Raw genomic sequence first — 16,008 nt, 5'->3', positions numbered from 1 at the left:
GACTAGAAATCTTATTAGAACTAATACCCTGGGTAAAAAACAAAAGACGAGGGTTCGGCTCGGCATTGTTGTCCTGATTGTCAAGATTAATGAGGGACTTCCATTAATCCAGCAGCAGTGTATATTCCACACCTAACTAATGGCAAGTTGTTAGTCCTGATAAGGCTAAAGGATTAAAATGAAATGACCGCCTTAATCAGCAGAAATGGTGAAATGTACAACAGCAAAGTATCCTTAGGGGTTCGGAAATTCTTATATGGTCATTTTGATGGCAAGTACTAGTAAATTTAAATCATTCAAAATATCATGACTGTTTATTTGCATCTGAAAATTTAGTACATCAATATTTTCATTTAAAGTCATGCCATTAGTTAATAACATGTAGGTGCCAATTTGAAGTTTTTCATTTCAAGTTTTTTTTAGTGTCTTACGTAATCTGTGGGCCATGTTTGCAATGACACATAACTTGTGCATCTTTTGCCTAATTAATTCTGTTAGATAACACAGGTCCCTATTCCATCTTCTGTCAGTGGCTAATTCACTCCTTGATGTGCTGCCAAAGCACTAATTCTTGATTTAAGACTGGTCTGTGTCATTCTTTGTGCTGTTAGAAGGATCCCAGACCTGGGTGTGGGATTAATGCACAGCAGATATTGCACAGGCTGATTAGCTGCAGAGTGGGCAGTGACTATTTAACGTCATCAAATGATAAAGTCTGCTTTGTGGGTGTTACACATTCAATAATTACATACCTCATATCTTTGAGTTAATCTCTGATGGAAAGAAATTGTGTTCAGAATTGAATAGCTGTGAAAAGTACTATTGATATGGAAAAAAAAGGCATATCTTGCACAATCTTGCTTGCGGTAGTCTAAATCATGATGCAGTTTAAAAAGATGCAAATAAATGATAAGCCATAATAGTGAAAACATTTTTTATTTGTGAAAAGTTATTATTAATAGGAGAGTACAATATGTAGAGTGTTACTATTAACTGTCAATTATGATAAATAAAAACACATTGGTATCATTAGTTTACACTGGAGAGGGAACATCTAAAAAAAAAATACACAAAAAAGATTACTGGTTAATTAGATTTCCTGTTGATTGTGCAAAACATCTGTTTTTATTCAATTCCTCTTGCCAATATTTCTTATCACCGATACCTAGGAGCTAACTAGTCAAATTTGTTGTGTATTGAAGACAAACACGGCAGTGTAAAGCACATGAAGTGGTTCTTGTTAAAAATCATCCTCGTATATGTATGAACGAAAGAGCATCTTAAACAATAAGATGAAACGACAAAGATCAAGTCTTTTTTTCCCTTCAATTTCAAGGGCGATGTAACAAGTGTCTGAGCATATGCTGAAAAGATGTGTTTATTCCTATTGAGAAATGCAAAAAAGCAATATGAATGAAAAAGAATTGTGAAGAATTAGACGGTTTTTGTTTTGTTTGGATCTTTTCAGCTTGTTCAGTGTTGCAAACTTTTACCTCGCTGGATTGTACTAAAAATAATTTAGTTCTTGACAGCACAAAAAAAGGACACCAGCCATAACTGTGATTTCATAGATGAGGACGTTCCACCTGAGACCGAGAACTTAAGTCTCTGCCTTTGTTTCTTTCAGACGTTGACATCTTGCGTGACCTGAGCATGGAGGAGCAAATGGCGGACTGCTGTCCCTTGTGTCACATGCCCTATGACAAAGGGAAGAAGCGGCGCTTGATTGACACCTGTGGACATGCAAAGTGTTACAGCTGCATGTTCTACTCGGAAAGCTGCCGAATCTGTGAAAACAGTAAGTAGAGGCTTGTAGAAAGCTTGAATATTAGGCTGAACGTGCCATGGCTCTAGCTTTCCCTTGAGACGTATCTTATACTTACATGTATTTGACCATGCAGTAACTAGCAAGTTTGTGATGATTAACGCTGGAATGAGCATTTATAAGATTTCTTAGGTATAATCATTAATGTTTGATTTTGTTAGGCTTTATATAATTATCAAATTAATTGCATGCATTACTCAAAGCAAGATACTTGTAGTTTGAATATTTGGCTGATGCCATTTATGTTCATACAGACCCCACAGAGGCAGGTCACCACATCAGACAGAGCAGTGACATATCCCCCTACAGCCGAGTCAGGGTGAAGACCAACGGTCACTTCACGCCTCATATGAAGTCTTCGGAAACTGCCACTCAAACCACACCCAAGTCTTTTACACTCTCAAATATGCATACCAGTAAGTTATCAGGTCCTTGGCATACATACTGTATATATATAACTCTCAATGGTTATGAAAAGTACTTAGATAAAAACAACTTGAACATTGGAGCTTGTAGTACATCTTCTTCAACACTTTACATGTTATTAATATTAGGGATTTTATGAAGGCATGATTGTGTTTGCTTGTGCATGCTTTTGCACTTTAGTAATGCATGACATGAAGGAGACAAAAAAAGAGGGAGAAGAAGAGATATTCTCAGTTATGCCCAAGCTCAGAACAACTGGAACCCCTTCCCCCTTTCAAAAAAATTGTTGATACATTGAAATAGCTAACCTTCTCTTTTTGATTTTGACCCTTGGACTGAGATAAGGAATATTAAATACTCATGCTATCTTGCAGTGAAAGGTTTACCCCACAGGGCATATAATCCAGGGGGTGGCTCTGAATTTATGTGACAGTAATATCGATGACACAGTAAAGCAGTCATTTCCATGGAAATGAGAAAACATCAGAACAAAGCCCATGTGTCTCCTAAGACTCCCTTAGTTAATAGAGTGACACATGCTTGTAGAGATGGTTATCGATTTCAAACATTAAAGAAACACTCACAGACACATTTTTTAAAAAGGAAAAAAAAAATAGAAGGGTTTTTTTTATATAAAGAATGAGGGACACAAATCAATACAGAAGGTGATAGCTTGATTTTGTGGATATAGGGGGTATTTCTGGTAACCTTGTGCATGAAGTGAAGAATTCTGAGAGCATGTTGATACTCATTTTGAGGCTATTTTATGGACTGTAATTCCCAAATGTCGTCCAATTATAGTATAGTGGCTCCTTTAGCATAAAATGACATCTGTGACAAAGAACACTAATGTCTCTCTTTAGCATTGGTTTTTTTTTTTTTTTTAAGAAGATAAATGTTTTACTCTGATTCCCTCTCTCCCTTACACACACTACTAATGCCTTAACTATATAGTTTGTGATCAGTGGTGCTATTATTCAATTCATGGATCTTTGAACCATCCACTGAAGAGCTTCCTGGTGTTTAGTTTTGAGTGAGGAGGGGAGAGCTATGATTAGGTATTGTATCTGAGTTCTCCTCCGCATGCTTTGTTAGTCTGGAGGAGTCAGTGACTCCAGTGTCATAGTCTGATACTCGGAGGTGATGCTTGCTGTGTGATCTGTGCATTATGGAGACTTGTAATCCAGAGATGATTTGTGCTGGAATTGTTGTTACCGAGGGATCAAAAGAGTCATCACCAGTGTGTGATGAGAAAGGTAAACCAGGCAAGCATTTTATGGGGTTTAAAACAGATATTGCTAAACTTGAATGAGTTCTAGCTGTTGGTTTCAGATCATTTGTGACTTTAGAGCAAAAATAAAGTAAGAAGAAAAGACAATGGAGTAGAAATAGAGGGAAAGGGATTTTATTTTTTTTCAAACAGAAATAGAATAATTGCTATAAAATGTTGCTTCAATTTGCACAGTTGGTGTTGGAATTGACATGCAGGTTTTGTAATTGTTCATCAGCTATGTATCTCATTCAGACCAGATGTGTGAGAGTCGGAGAGCTTCCTCCAATACACAGCTATCTGCAGCTTCCAACCTCTATAGTCATGATAGTTTTCCTAGCAAAATGATCTTGATTTTAATTGCAATATTGCCAAGTGATGTTTGATAGTGTGAGTGTATATATACAACTTTCAAAAAAATATTCATTTTTTATGATTTATAGTGAGTACTTTTGTTAATATAAAGTATGAGGAGATTACCAATAATGAGTGAATGTCACACGTGAATTTGTGACCACTAAAAAACAAATACTGTAAATTTTATCTATTTCATTTTCTTAGGTGGAAACCAGTTACCTGAACCCCAAGTACCACCATCAAGGTCCCGGTTCTTTAAGCCCATTTCCTTGTCGCCCACAGCTTCCAGTACACCTAACTCCTCACACAGGGGCTTTAATCCAGACCCTGCCATGGGGTCTCCAGACCTCCACCCTGCAGCTGACCCTAGTCTGACCCCATATGATGACCTTGATGAGTTGTCAAGGTTAGACAGAGTAGGTCCTGCTCTTGATCAGAATGATCATCCAGGTAAGCTTGAAAAATAGCATTTTTTTTTTATAAACATGTTTCAGTGCATTATCATATAATACATTATCATTATTTAAAACTGATTTCTGATTAAAAAAAAAAAAAAAAAAGTCACACAAATTTATTTTAGGTTGTGGATTTCTTAGTTGTGATAGTGATTATGAGAACATTGATTCTGTTTATCTGCATATGCATAGATCCCCCTCCTCCATCTCCAGATGTTGCCCAGAATGATCTAATAGTGAGGCTGGGCCTGTTGCTGTCGGACAAGGGTCGACCTAATGACCCCTCTCATATGACACCCATGAAGCAGGGCAACCAAGGGAACCAGACAGAGGACACATTTACCAGTGTGTCTTCTATAGGCAGTAATGAGGTGACCCCGGAGAGGGGAATCCCCACCCCAGACAGGGGGATCTCTGACACCAGTCCCCTGTCAACTCTCACTGGTAAGTAGGCCTTTTTTTGTCTTTGAATATTTAACTTTGTTTTACATACCATGAACTGTGAAACTGTCTGTTATTTTGAATTTTTTTTGTTGGTCTTTTTAAATAAATGTTTCACGATGTTAATTAAATACTGGCGTGCGACCAGTTCTCGCCGAGTACCATTTCTCGCCAGTACATTGTGACGTCATTTTTCGTCTATAATTTTATGTGTTGATAAAATGACGTCACAATGTACTGGCGAGAAATGGTACTCGGCGAGAACTGGTTGCACGCCAGTACAGAGGGGTTTTTTAATGTGTGCTTTTGTGACCCAGTTTAGATTGCACAAGATTTTCAGATTTACCAAATTGTAAAATGTAGAAAGTTTTGTTGTAAGAAATTATACATTGTAGCAATTCATGTATAGGTTCATCTAGAAGTTTTATTTATAATGTAACAAGTTTAACATTTGAACCATTGATGTGTATAGCTTCCTCTGGGAGTGAACGGGGACATTACAGTGGAATCCGAATGGGGACCGAGTCCCTCACCTACACCGGCAGCAGGGACCCAAGCGCCGAGAGCATGAACTCTTTTATGTCCACCAGTACCGGCAATAGCATGAGTCCTCACGCCACCACCAAGAGACCACACTCCATCACAAGTAAGTTCATCATCCCTGGTACCATCTTGCAAAGGGTGGCACAATAGGAATAATTATTGTCCAACTTAGTGATGATTGTAAGAAATATGATGCAATATGATTCAAAATTGAAGTAGCGTATTACTTTTTAGCTCACCTGAGCTGAAAGCTCAAGTGAGCTATTCTGATCACATTTTGTCCGTCGTCCGTCCGTCCGTCTGTCTGTCCGTCCGTCCGTCCGTCCGTCCGTCTGTAAACTTTTTACATTTTGAACTTCTTCTCTAAAACCGCTTATCCAATTTCAACCAAATTTGGCACAAAGCATCCTTATGGGATGGCGAATATAAATTGCAGAAATAAAAGTTCGATCTGTATTCAAAGCGGAGAAAACCTTGAAACTGTAGAAAAAGGGGGGTGCATTTTTAAAAATCTTCTTCTCAAGAACTACCGAGGCAAATTCAACGTAGTTTAGCATAAATTATCCTTATGGGAAGGAAAATATAAATTGCAAAAATTAAGGTCTAATTCAGTTTCAAGTCCGAGTTATTACGAAAATAATGATAAAGGAAAGGCGTGTTTCAGCTTCGGTTCGGTTCGGCATCCGGTAAAATGGGTAGGCAAGACTTGGCCTGGTCAAAACAAAAGATTGGCAGTTATTAATCTGCCAATCTCATTAAAATTTCAGGATATTTGATGGACCAGTTATATTTGTATTCGCTGTAAATATTGCCGCAAAATAATGCGTATTTGGAATTGACGATTGCCGATCTACCCCGGCTTTTAATTTGCCACGGCCCGGGTTTGCATACCCATTTTACCAAGACTCGTATTCCATACTTCTAAAACGAGGTTCTTTGTTTAAAGCAGCCATGACATTATACTAAAAGGGTCGATCTGACTATGATGAATTTGCTTGTTTATGCAACAGTTCGTGAATGAAGGGAAATTTTTGAAACATGAAAAATATATTGGTGCCGATTTTGTGAAGTAAATTGAGGCTAAATATTTCAATGCGTTGACAGATTTCACACATGACGTTGGTGTTAGCTAGGACTGATTTTCGTTTCGTATGCATTATTTATGCTTTGTATTTTAATCCTGTGAACTCTCGTATTTCGTGATTTTTACGTATCAATTCAAACAGAGACTTCGGTAGATCAAACAGTTAACTCTTTACCTGCGCAAATTAAGCAAAATCTGATGTATCAAAAAAGTACTGAAATACAATTCATTCTATCGGTAATTCGGCATTATCTTTTGCGTAATGGTAGATTAATGCAATAGGTTTTGTTGAGATCGATGCTCGGCATTTTCTCGAGTTTATTCAGTTTAAATAGAGTTTGATATCGCTGAAGGAAATATATAGGTAGATATACATGTGTTACAGTGTATATATGATTCATTTCGAAAAAATAAATTGTGTTCTTTATTTGTTATAGTGCATGCATGTTTCTTGTGTTTAATTGTTTACAATTTCTATTTACTAACCATATTTGAGTGTTAAGCTTCGAATTATAAGCAATTAAGATACAGAGATTTGCTCACAATTCTATGTTTGTACACAGATCTTAAAAACTAAAGATTAAAAAAGTAAAAAATTTGTCAATATTTATTAAGAAAATTTTCAAAGTCTGTTCTTCCAGAAACCAATTTTAACAACTTATTTATTGTAAACTTAACCTTTTTTCGTCATTATTACTCCTACTGTACATGTGATCCTTGACTGTGTTTGTGTACATTTGTATAAACTGATTTTGAACCTTAAATACCAATGAACTGGTCTTGAGTGAATAAAAGAATTGAAAATCTTAGGCCATTCTTTTTTTCCATTTTTAATGGTGAATAGGAAATACCAAGTTAAAAATCTTAAGCTGAATGTAATAAAGTCATGTCAACAAAATATGACTCAAACCTAGGGAAACTGTGAGCTCTGTATCTTGCTTATAATTCTACGATTGACGCTGAAATTTTGGTTGAACATTACAAATTCTATATGAATTAGAGTATGTTAAATACTTGAACAAAAAAAAATAAAAGAATGATATTCTGTATATACCTATTCTCTGGGGTCCCCTCATTATACAATAAATAATGTGAAATCTACATCAATTTTGATAGTTTTTCAGACACGAGTAAATAAAAACGACATCTTTAAAACAGTTTCCATAGTTTTGACACATTTCTGTTATGGGGATAAAATAATTATCGCTATTCCTAAGAAAATATCACAGCGGAAAATTATCCTGGTTTGTACGCGAGGTAAATAACAGTCATTTAATTATAATGGAAAACAAATTAAATTTTTGAATGTTTTAATTTGAGGAATTGAGCACATTGAGGTACAATTTTCTTCTTCACATCTATACATGAAGGATTTTTTAAATAAAATACAATAACTATTATATATTTTTTTTAAATACAATAACAAGTAAGTAGTTGATGAAACAAATGTACCTATATGCTCTCATATATTTTGATCGCTTTACAAAGTGTGTGTGTGTGTGTGGGGGGGGGGGGGGGGGGCAGAACGAAAATATAGGGAATTGGAAGTTAACAACTTAACAGTGTACCCCTACCAAATGTTTAGTTTTATATCTTGCGTAGGATTTTCTTATTCTGGTAAAAAATAGTATTTCATGAAGGTACAATGTCAAAGATTACGTGTATGCAAAAATAATTGTAAAATTCGAATACTTGACAATATTTATTTTTTGTTATTCTACCGAGGGACCATATTGCACAATATCTTTTGAACGCCAATTGTTGCTCAGGTGAGCGATGTGGCCCCATGGGCCTCTTGTTACAGTTGAATACAAGAAAATTCTATCATTTATTTTGTTTTGTGTATATATTTTCAATATCATTTCACTTTTCAAAAGATTTATTTTCCATGAATATTGATTTTGAATCTTTAACTCTTGTTTACTCAAGTGAAATTTATATATCATTGGGTATAAAAATGCAGTAATTTGAAAAGTCTTAACACTGTTTCATACTGCATATTCATACCAAATGGGCTGATTGTCATTTTATTTCTGCATTTTAGCCTCCACACCTGGACAGATAGAAGATTTGTTTGGTAAGAGGGGAAACTTCCGCAGATCTTCTGCCCGGGCCACCATTGGTCACTCTAGCGAGCGCCGCATCACAATAACCCCCATCAAACCACCACAAATACGACTCAAGGCTCAGGTGTTTGAGGTTCCCCACAATGAGGGAAAAGCACTGTTTGTTGGGAGGGAATGGCTGTTCAAGGATATAGAAATGGTTAGTAATGCTGCTTAATGTATGAATAATGAACATATATATCTATATGTACCTAAGAAAGGTTGTGGAGAAAGTTCAATTGATCAACAAAAAACAGGGATATATTATCCAAATTATAGTTCAGATACATCTTCTTAATTAATACATAGAAGTAGTTTGATATTTTATTTTGGTTGTTGTGCTATTTACAGGCCCTGAACAGTGAGCCCACCACAGACAGAGTGAGGGGTGTGGTCCTGACTGGGGGTATTGGGGCAGGAAAGACTGCCATCATAGAGCAGCTAGTGGACAGCAGCTTCTTCACTGACGGCCGGAGTGGGCTCGTAGAAGGTCAGTCTTTGTTCTTAGTATAATAGACAACCAAAATAGAATTGGTATTCTAAGTCAACATCACTACATATATTATGTTCTCTGTCAGTGTCATTGCATCTTACCAAGTTGCAAAATATTTTTTTTTCTTTTTTTTAGGGAGTGAACACAAGATAAACAGGGATCGTATGGTGTACAATGGTCTTACAAACTACAGTCCGAAATCCACCTTGTCCCATGGCCTGAGTGCATCAACATCCAATCTTACTTACGATTGTCTGAGAAGTCTGGGATCACAAGTAGTTGGCTACCATTTTTGTCAGGCAGATAATAATGTCACCTGTCTGGTGCCCGAGTTTGTCCACAGTCTCGCTGCTCAGCTATCTCAAGCTCCACAGCTTGCCGCCTACCACGAAATGCTCCTGCAGGATCCACACTTACAACATGTGCTTAGTCTCAAGGAGTGCGTGCAAAATCCTTCAAGTGCTTTCATTAAAGGAATCCTGGATCCTTTAGAATCTTTGAAGGAACAGGGCAGAATTACTTCAGACAGTTGTTTGATTGTGATAGACTCTCTGAATGAGGCAGAGTTCCACAAGCCAGATTATGGTGACACGATAGCTTCATTTCTGTGTCGCCACGTTGAACAGTTTCCATTGTGGTTGAAATTGGTGTTAACTGTTCATTCTTCCTTGGTGGAGATCACAAAAGACTTGGGTTTCACAACTATTTGTATTGACCGAGACCAAAACAACGACCTTATAGGAAAAGACCTGATAGATTATGTGAACCATAGAATTGAAACAAGTCCTAGTATTGGAAATAATATATCACTGAATGGTAAACTAGAACAATCGACACAAGTCAAATTCTGTCATCATCTACAAACTCTTAGCAAAGGGTCATTTTTGTTCTGCAAAATGACCCTGGACTTGATAGAAAGAGGACACCTGGTGCTTAAAAGTTCAAACTACAAAATATTACCCATGAACATTTCTGAAGTGTTCCTATTACATTTTAACTTGAAGTTCCAAAGTGTGAGGTCATTTGAGAAGGTGTCTCCTATTTTGGTTGTGTGTTTGGCGACTCTTTATCCGATGAATCTTGAGGAGATCTACTACACCATCAACTCTGGCTACACCCAGCACTTTCTGCCGTGGGAGGAGTTCACCCAGCGGATGAGCATGCTGCAGGGCTTCTTGTTTCTGCGTAAAGACTCCACCTACATGTTCTTTCACCCTGCCTTCAGGGAGTGGCTTATCCGCCGCGACGAGGCAGACAATCCAAAGTTTCTCTGTGATCTTCGGTGAGTAATTTATATCCACAAACCACTCTTCTTCCTCATCTTCCAGTTTTTCTATCAATAGGGAGAAACAATTTTTTTTCTGCTTTATACACACATTTAGAAAAAAACAAGAGAGCATGTGTCCTTAATAATCTTAAGGTGTTTTTTTTTTCTTCATCACTTCAATAACAGTATTCAATTTGTTGTCCTCCTACTCACTCATCAGCTGTTGTATATTGGGAAAAAAATTTTTTGTAAATACACCTCATATCCCTTATACCTGATGTATGCTTCAGTGATGTATTGACAATCCTTCCCTAGCTGATATAGAATTTTTTTTATATATAAAATGCTGTAATATGAATTATGACGTGTTTATATACTAATATAACATTTGATGCTGTTGTATTCTGATTGGTCCTATTTTTTTGTTTTTGATTCCTTCAGTGGTGCCGAATTTGACCCAAGGTGAACACATAGCTTAATATTCATGTATATCTACGTTTTTGGGTTCTTCCTTTTCATTTGTGGTTACCATGGATACTAAACTGGCTACGCGATTAATTTGATACTTTAACTAGTACTTTGAATTGATTTTGTAGTCAGTCTTTTTGATTTATCATTTGCTAAATCTGCTGAATATAACGACCAACTAAACTGCATGATACCAGCCTTATTCATAGAAGTCTGCATTTTACCCAGAATGCACTTTTTCCCTATGTTGATTCTGTTTGCTTACTGGTTTCTTTTTATTTATTTTTTTTCATCATCACCATCATTATCATTATCACGAATTATGTATCCTTATCAATACATCTGTACTTAAACATTAGATCAACAAATCACAACATGTATTGTCAGTATGTAATTTTGCACCGAAAACTATATAACTAATGGGGTCTGTTTAAAAGGTCATTGTGTCCATTCAGTCAAAAAAAAATGTTTTTTGGTCTTTTAGTCTGTTTTAATCAGTATTTAAGTTGTGATTTCTTGCCTAATAATTTTCTGCAGTCTCACTGTCAAAATGTCGTCCTTCATAGTGTGACTCTGTGCAAACTAGATCTCCTCAGAGCTACTTCGCTTGCTTGACAATCACAGAGAGTAAAACATGTAGACGTCGGAGGGGGTGAGGCACCATGCAGTGTCAGCTGCTCTGCTAATGGGGAAAATGATGATACAACAAACTATATATATAAAACTAGAAATCTTAATGTTGTAACTTAGTGTGGTGTATTTTTGTCATGTATTATAATCTTGCATAAATGGGAATTTAGTCTTGATATAGGTTCTGGGAAATGAGATTGTAAATTTTCGAGAATTTTTTAGATAATTCTTCTTTTTTCAACATTTAAACAAAAAATATATATGCTTTTTGTTAAGTCATATGTATCTTTTTTTGTACTAAAAAATCATGCAGTTGAAATCTAACAGGAAAGTTTTCTTTCAGACTTGGCCATGCTTTGATGTCGTTCAAGCTGTCAAGGATATCCACCCCACTGAACCCTGATAAAACCATAGAGTTAGGGCACCACATTCTGAAGGCCCACATCTACAAAAATGTCAGCAAGCAGCGTGGCTACTCCTCCCGTGACATGCAGGCTTACTGGATGGCCCTCAGCTCTGAGAGCCTGAACGCTGCCCTCGCATCTCACCGCAACCTCTTCTCTCCTAATGTCAAGGTTGGAAATTAATGTTTCAATTGATAATCATACTGAAAAATAAATGTTCAGTCTTAGAAATCATCACAACTAATGAATCTGATGAATTCAATATTGCCATTAGTTTTATTTTTAAGTTTGTACTGTATATTTATCAATATCGCAAGAACATATTGTATATTAGGGATGTCAAGGAATATTTTTCCTAAAACAAGAAAAACTATTGCCAAAAAATGTGCAAACGACAAATGTCTGGTGCTTTACAAGTTGACTGTTTGTTATAGGTCAGTCGACTGATCTTATTGTCGGGGGCCAACCCCAACATGAGAACCCCGTACCAGAACAACTCGCCGGTCCTTTGTATTGCGGCTATGGAGGGATTCACGGACATGGTGTCCCTGCTTCTGGAGTTCAGTGCCAGTGTGGACGCAGTCTCAGACAGTGGGATGTCGGCTCTGTGTTATGCTGCCAGTGCTGGACACACGGAGATCCTAAGGATGCTGTGTCAGAGGAATGCTCGGGTAAGAAAACTTTTAGACTTATAAAGATTTTAGCAGTAATGTATTGGCCCCCCAAAAATGTATACATTTGCTCTTGTCACAGATGCTGTCTAAATATGCAAATCTTAATGTAACTTTAATTTTCTTCTTTGTTGATAGCTGTCCCATGTAGATAAGAGTGGTCAGTGCCCAGCTGTTCATGCCGCCATGCATGGCCATTTGGATGCCCTCATCTTCCTTCTGCAATGCGATTGGTCAGAATATGATGGTCAGCTGACTAAAGTGGAGGCCATGCAGCAGGCAATGGTAGCTTCTGCTGCCACAGGACACACAAATGTAGGTGCTTTGCATGTTGTCTCACTTTAAACTATGAAATGAATGATAACTTATGCATATACTTGATATAACTATTTGGTATAACTATTTGGAAGCTAGTGTTAAAAATACCACACTGATAGTTGTATGCAGCTCAAATTATATTTTGTCAATTTTTCTCCCTTAGATCATTGACTTCCTATTACATAACTACTCTGCAACATCTGATGGATTTGGAATCAACTACTGTGATACTTTACTGGGAGAAACAGGTATGATCCCCATTACTCCTTTCATTACTCAAAATCAGCTGAAAATATTTAAATACCGGTAATCTTCTTTAAATATGGTATTAAAGTTTGATCATCTTGCTCTTTTTTTGTAGCATTGACGGCATCTTGTAGCCATGGTTTTAAGGATGTGGTCCTATTTCTGATAGACCAGGGAGCCAGTCTCCACCAGCCAAACAACAAATCCCTGACCCCACTGTTGTGTGCTGTGGATGCTGGTCACTGGAATGTGGCCGACCTACTTCTTGGAATGGGATCCTCCTTGGAACAGACAGACAAACATGGGAGAACACCTCTTATGATAGCAGCATACAAAGGCCACATTGGAGTATTAGAGATGCTGTTAGCTAGAGGTAATATATTTCATTTTGAATGAAAAACAAATGTGTAATACTGTAAAATTCAGTTACATTTTGCAGTGTTTAGTGTTTAGCGTTTATCATCGAAAGCAGTTTCCACTTGTATGTAAATAGGTATTAGGTACATGAAGTAATGTGTGAAATCAAATCCAGACAAATCTGTTGAATAATCATTTTTCCCTAAATATTGTATACGCTGAATATACAATGTAATGGATTTACAATAATAAATGAGATTGTGATTTGCATTATTTAAATATGCACAAAATTCATGCTTTGGTTTGCCTATTATTCAGGGAGCTCCCTGCATCAGGTGGACAAGGAAGGTCTGACTGCCCTGTGCTGGGCCTGTCTGAAGGGACACCACCACATCATACAGACCTTGTTGGACAAGGGAGCTAATCTCCATCATGTAGACAGAAGGGGGAGAACTCCTCTCCAACTTGCAGCATTCCATGGTGATGCTCAAGTGGTAAGATTTGCATTCAATATTTCTAAGATTGATTTCCTGAATAAAAGTATCTTAGAATTTAATTCAATGTTTCGAAAATTTAAACATTTTGGCATTTTTTTTAGGTGCAATCTTTATTGGAGAGAGGAGCCCAGATTGAGCATGCAGACCAGAACGGGATGAGGGCGCTGGATCGAGCCATTGACAGGAGGAACACAGCCGTGGTGGTGTGTTTCCTGAAGAAGGGAGCCAAGCTGGGACAGACCACCTGGGCCGTGGCAGCAGGAAAACCAGACATACTGATACTGCTGCTCAACAAGTTGATGGAGGATGGAAATGTGCTGTATAAGGTGAGAAGTCATATAGGTTAGAGTGTTACTGTGGTCTTATAAGCCAACTAGGTGTTTGTGTGAAGAATTGGTGTTCAAGGTGAAACAGACAGAAGGAAAAGCTACCTGTTTATTGAACTATTTGTGTTGTAATTTGAGCAAAATGTGGATATTTGTTTTTGTCTTTATAGAAAAACCGTATTCGGGAGGCAGCCCAGCGATACCAGTATGCTTTGAAGAAATTTCCAAATGAAAATGTGGTGGAAGACTCAAGAACCTTCAAAGACCTAAAATTGAACCTGCTCCTCAATCTTTCCAGATGCAAAAGGAAACTTAATGTAAGTTGCATAACTGGACACTCAGAGGGTGTTAATTTTAATGTAATTAAATGCAATAAGATTGTCCTAATCAGTTAAATGGAATCATTTGACAAAGAATACTATAAAAAAAAAACAATTAGCAAAAACTTATAACAAAAAATCATTCTGAGAATAAGATACACAAAAAATTAATGACTATTGTACTGAAATTCAAGTCGTGAAAGAAACATATTTATTAACAAATTAAAACATTTTGAAATTGTTTTCCAGGACTGTGTATCAGCGATTGATCTGGCCACACAGGCACTGCAAATAAAAAGTAAATGCTTTGAAGCATACTATGCAAGGGCTCGGGCGAAACGAGACGACAGGTTTGTTTATGATGCATCATGATCACCCATTTTTAATTACGTCAAAAAATAATGAAGAGTTTGAATCAGTTTTATCTGTACCTGAATTTTAGTGAATATTTAACTTCTATTGCAGACAATTCTCTTCAGCTGTTGAGGATTTAAAAGAGGCTTTAAAGTTAGCTCCCAGCAACCGAGAACTACAAAGATTACTGACCAGAGTACGTGATGAATGCACAGAGCAGGCACGCTATGAGAACCTTCATGGAAGTCAGTCCAATGTAATGGATCGGGGCGAGAGAAGAGCAGAGGAGACCGCTCTATAGAAAAAATACCAATACCTTATGGACAATGGGATACAAAACCAACTGCTTATGACGCGATCAAATTCATAGCTTTAAGTCCATTTTAGAGTCATATTTCAGCATGCATATTTTTGGGAAAATAAAAATGTGATGCTATGATTTAATTTGTGGTATTGGGAGAGTGAAAGAATATAATTTTGATAAAGCACATTTTGTTGAAAGATATGTCTGCAAACCATGAAGTGGTTGTGGCTGATTGGTGCTGAGTTTGTTCTGTAAACTTGATGGACTCCTGTCTTATTTGTTGTTGAGTGCTTTTGATTTAATCCATGTATAGATCAATTTTTTTTAAAAATGTGTTTGAAAGAAATGGCATCATTCTGTGTTTATCAGCATCATTCATTGCATACTGTACATCATAGTGTTTTCAGAGTGTGTTACTCCAGTTACTATATACATGTACTTGTATCATGAGTTATTGGTTGATTGTACAAAGTTATTGCCGTTTTGAGTGAGAGATAGTGGGGAGAAATGTGACAAAGAGAGACAACTTAAAAACTTTAGTTAGGTGATTTGATTGTTGGCCCCATTGTCTCAGGAACAAGCATGGAACATTCCAGTAGGTGTCCATTCTCATGCTACTTTCACTTTCATTTAGGTCTTGCTAAATGCAATTTTCATATGTATAAAATATTATATTTTAGTATTTCAGTGTATATAGTGTATATAAAAATGCTGTTATGAAAACATTGTAGCATCAATAATTTAAATCTGCATTTTATCATTTCTTTGCCATGAACAAGTGCAATTAGCGAAATGACAACTAATTGTGTCATTTTTTTTATCAATAAATAAATTGAAGAAATTGTTT

General features: G+C 36.7%; 1 protein-coding gene across 7 annotated transcripts in view; it reads left to right on the top strand.

Annotated features, from left to right (window-relative positions):
* Nucleotides 1–16,005, top strand: part of LOC128172956 (protein TANC2-like) — a 45,816-nt gene extending 29,811 nt beyond the window's left edge. For 4 of the 7 annotated variants that reach the window (XM_052838702.1, XM_052838695.1, XM_052838733.1 and 1 more), the window contains 19 exons: nt 1,628–1,798; nt 2,080–2,241; nt 4,083–4,328; nt 4,526–4,777; nt 5,247–5,420; nt 8,446–8,666; nt 8,858–8,996; nt 9,135–10,281; nt 10,708–10,728; nt 11,708–11,939; nt 12,203–12,439; nt 12,578–12,754; nt 12,921–13,005; nt 13,119–13,376; nt 13,679–13,854; nt 13,959–14,183; nt 14,354–14,500; nt 14,753–14,853; nt 14,969–16,005. In XM_052838702.1, the coding sequence (XP_052694662.1) occupies nt 1,628–1,798; nt 2,080–2,241; nt 4,083–4,328; nt 4,526–4,777; nt 5,247–5,420; nt 8,446–8,666; nt 8,858–8,996; nt 9,135–10,281; nt 10,708–10,728; nt 11,708–11,939; nt 12,203–12,439; nt 12,578–12,754; nt 12,921–13,005; nt 13,119–13,376; nt 13,679–13,854; nt 13,959–14,183; nt 14,354–14,500; nt 14,753–14,853; nt 14,969–15,158 (4,361 nt within the window). In that variant the 3' untranslated portion in view covers nt 15,159–16,005. Of the gene's footprint in view, nt 1–253; nt 276–1,627; nt 1,799–2,079; nt 2,242–4,082; nt 4,329–4,525; nt 4,778–5,246; nt 5,421–8,445; nt 8,667–8,857; nt 8,997–9,134; nt 10,282–10,707; nt 10,729–11,707; nt 11,940–12,202; nt 12,440–12,577; nt 12,755–12,920; nt 13,006–13,118; nt 13,377–13,678; nt 13,855–13,958; nt 14,184–14,353; nt 14,501–14,752; nt 14,854–14,968 lie in introns of those variants that run through there. The other 3 variants (XM_052838740.1, XM_052838724.1, XM_052838716.1) reach the window with 3 other exon arrangements.
* Nucleotides 16,006–16,008: the final 3 nt, after the last annotated feature.

The sequence above is a fragment of the Crassostrea angulata genome, chromosome 1 (assembly GCF_025612915.1).
Source record: "Crassostrea angulata isolate pt1a10 chromosome 1, ASM2561291v2, whole genome shotgun sequence".
NCBI classification, from domain to species: Eukaryota; Metazoa; Mollusca; class Bivalvia; order Ostreida; family Ostreidae; genus Magallana; species Magallana angulata.
The sequence above is the reverse complement of the archived record's forward strand: the minus strand, read 5'-3'. Positions and strand labels throughout refer to the sequence as shown.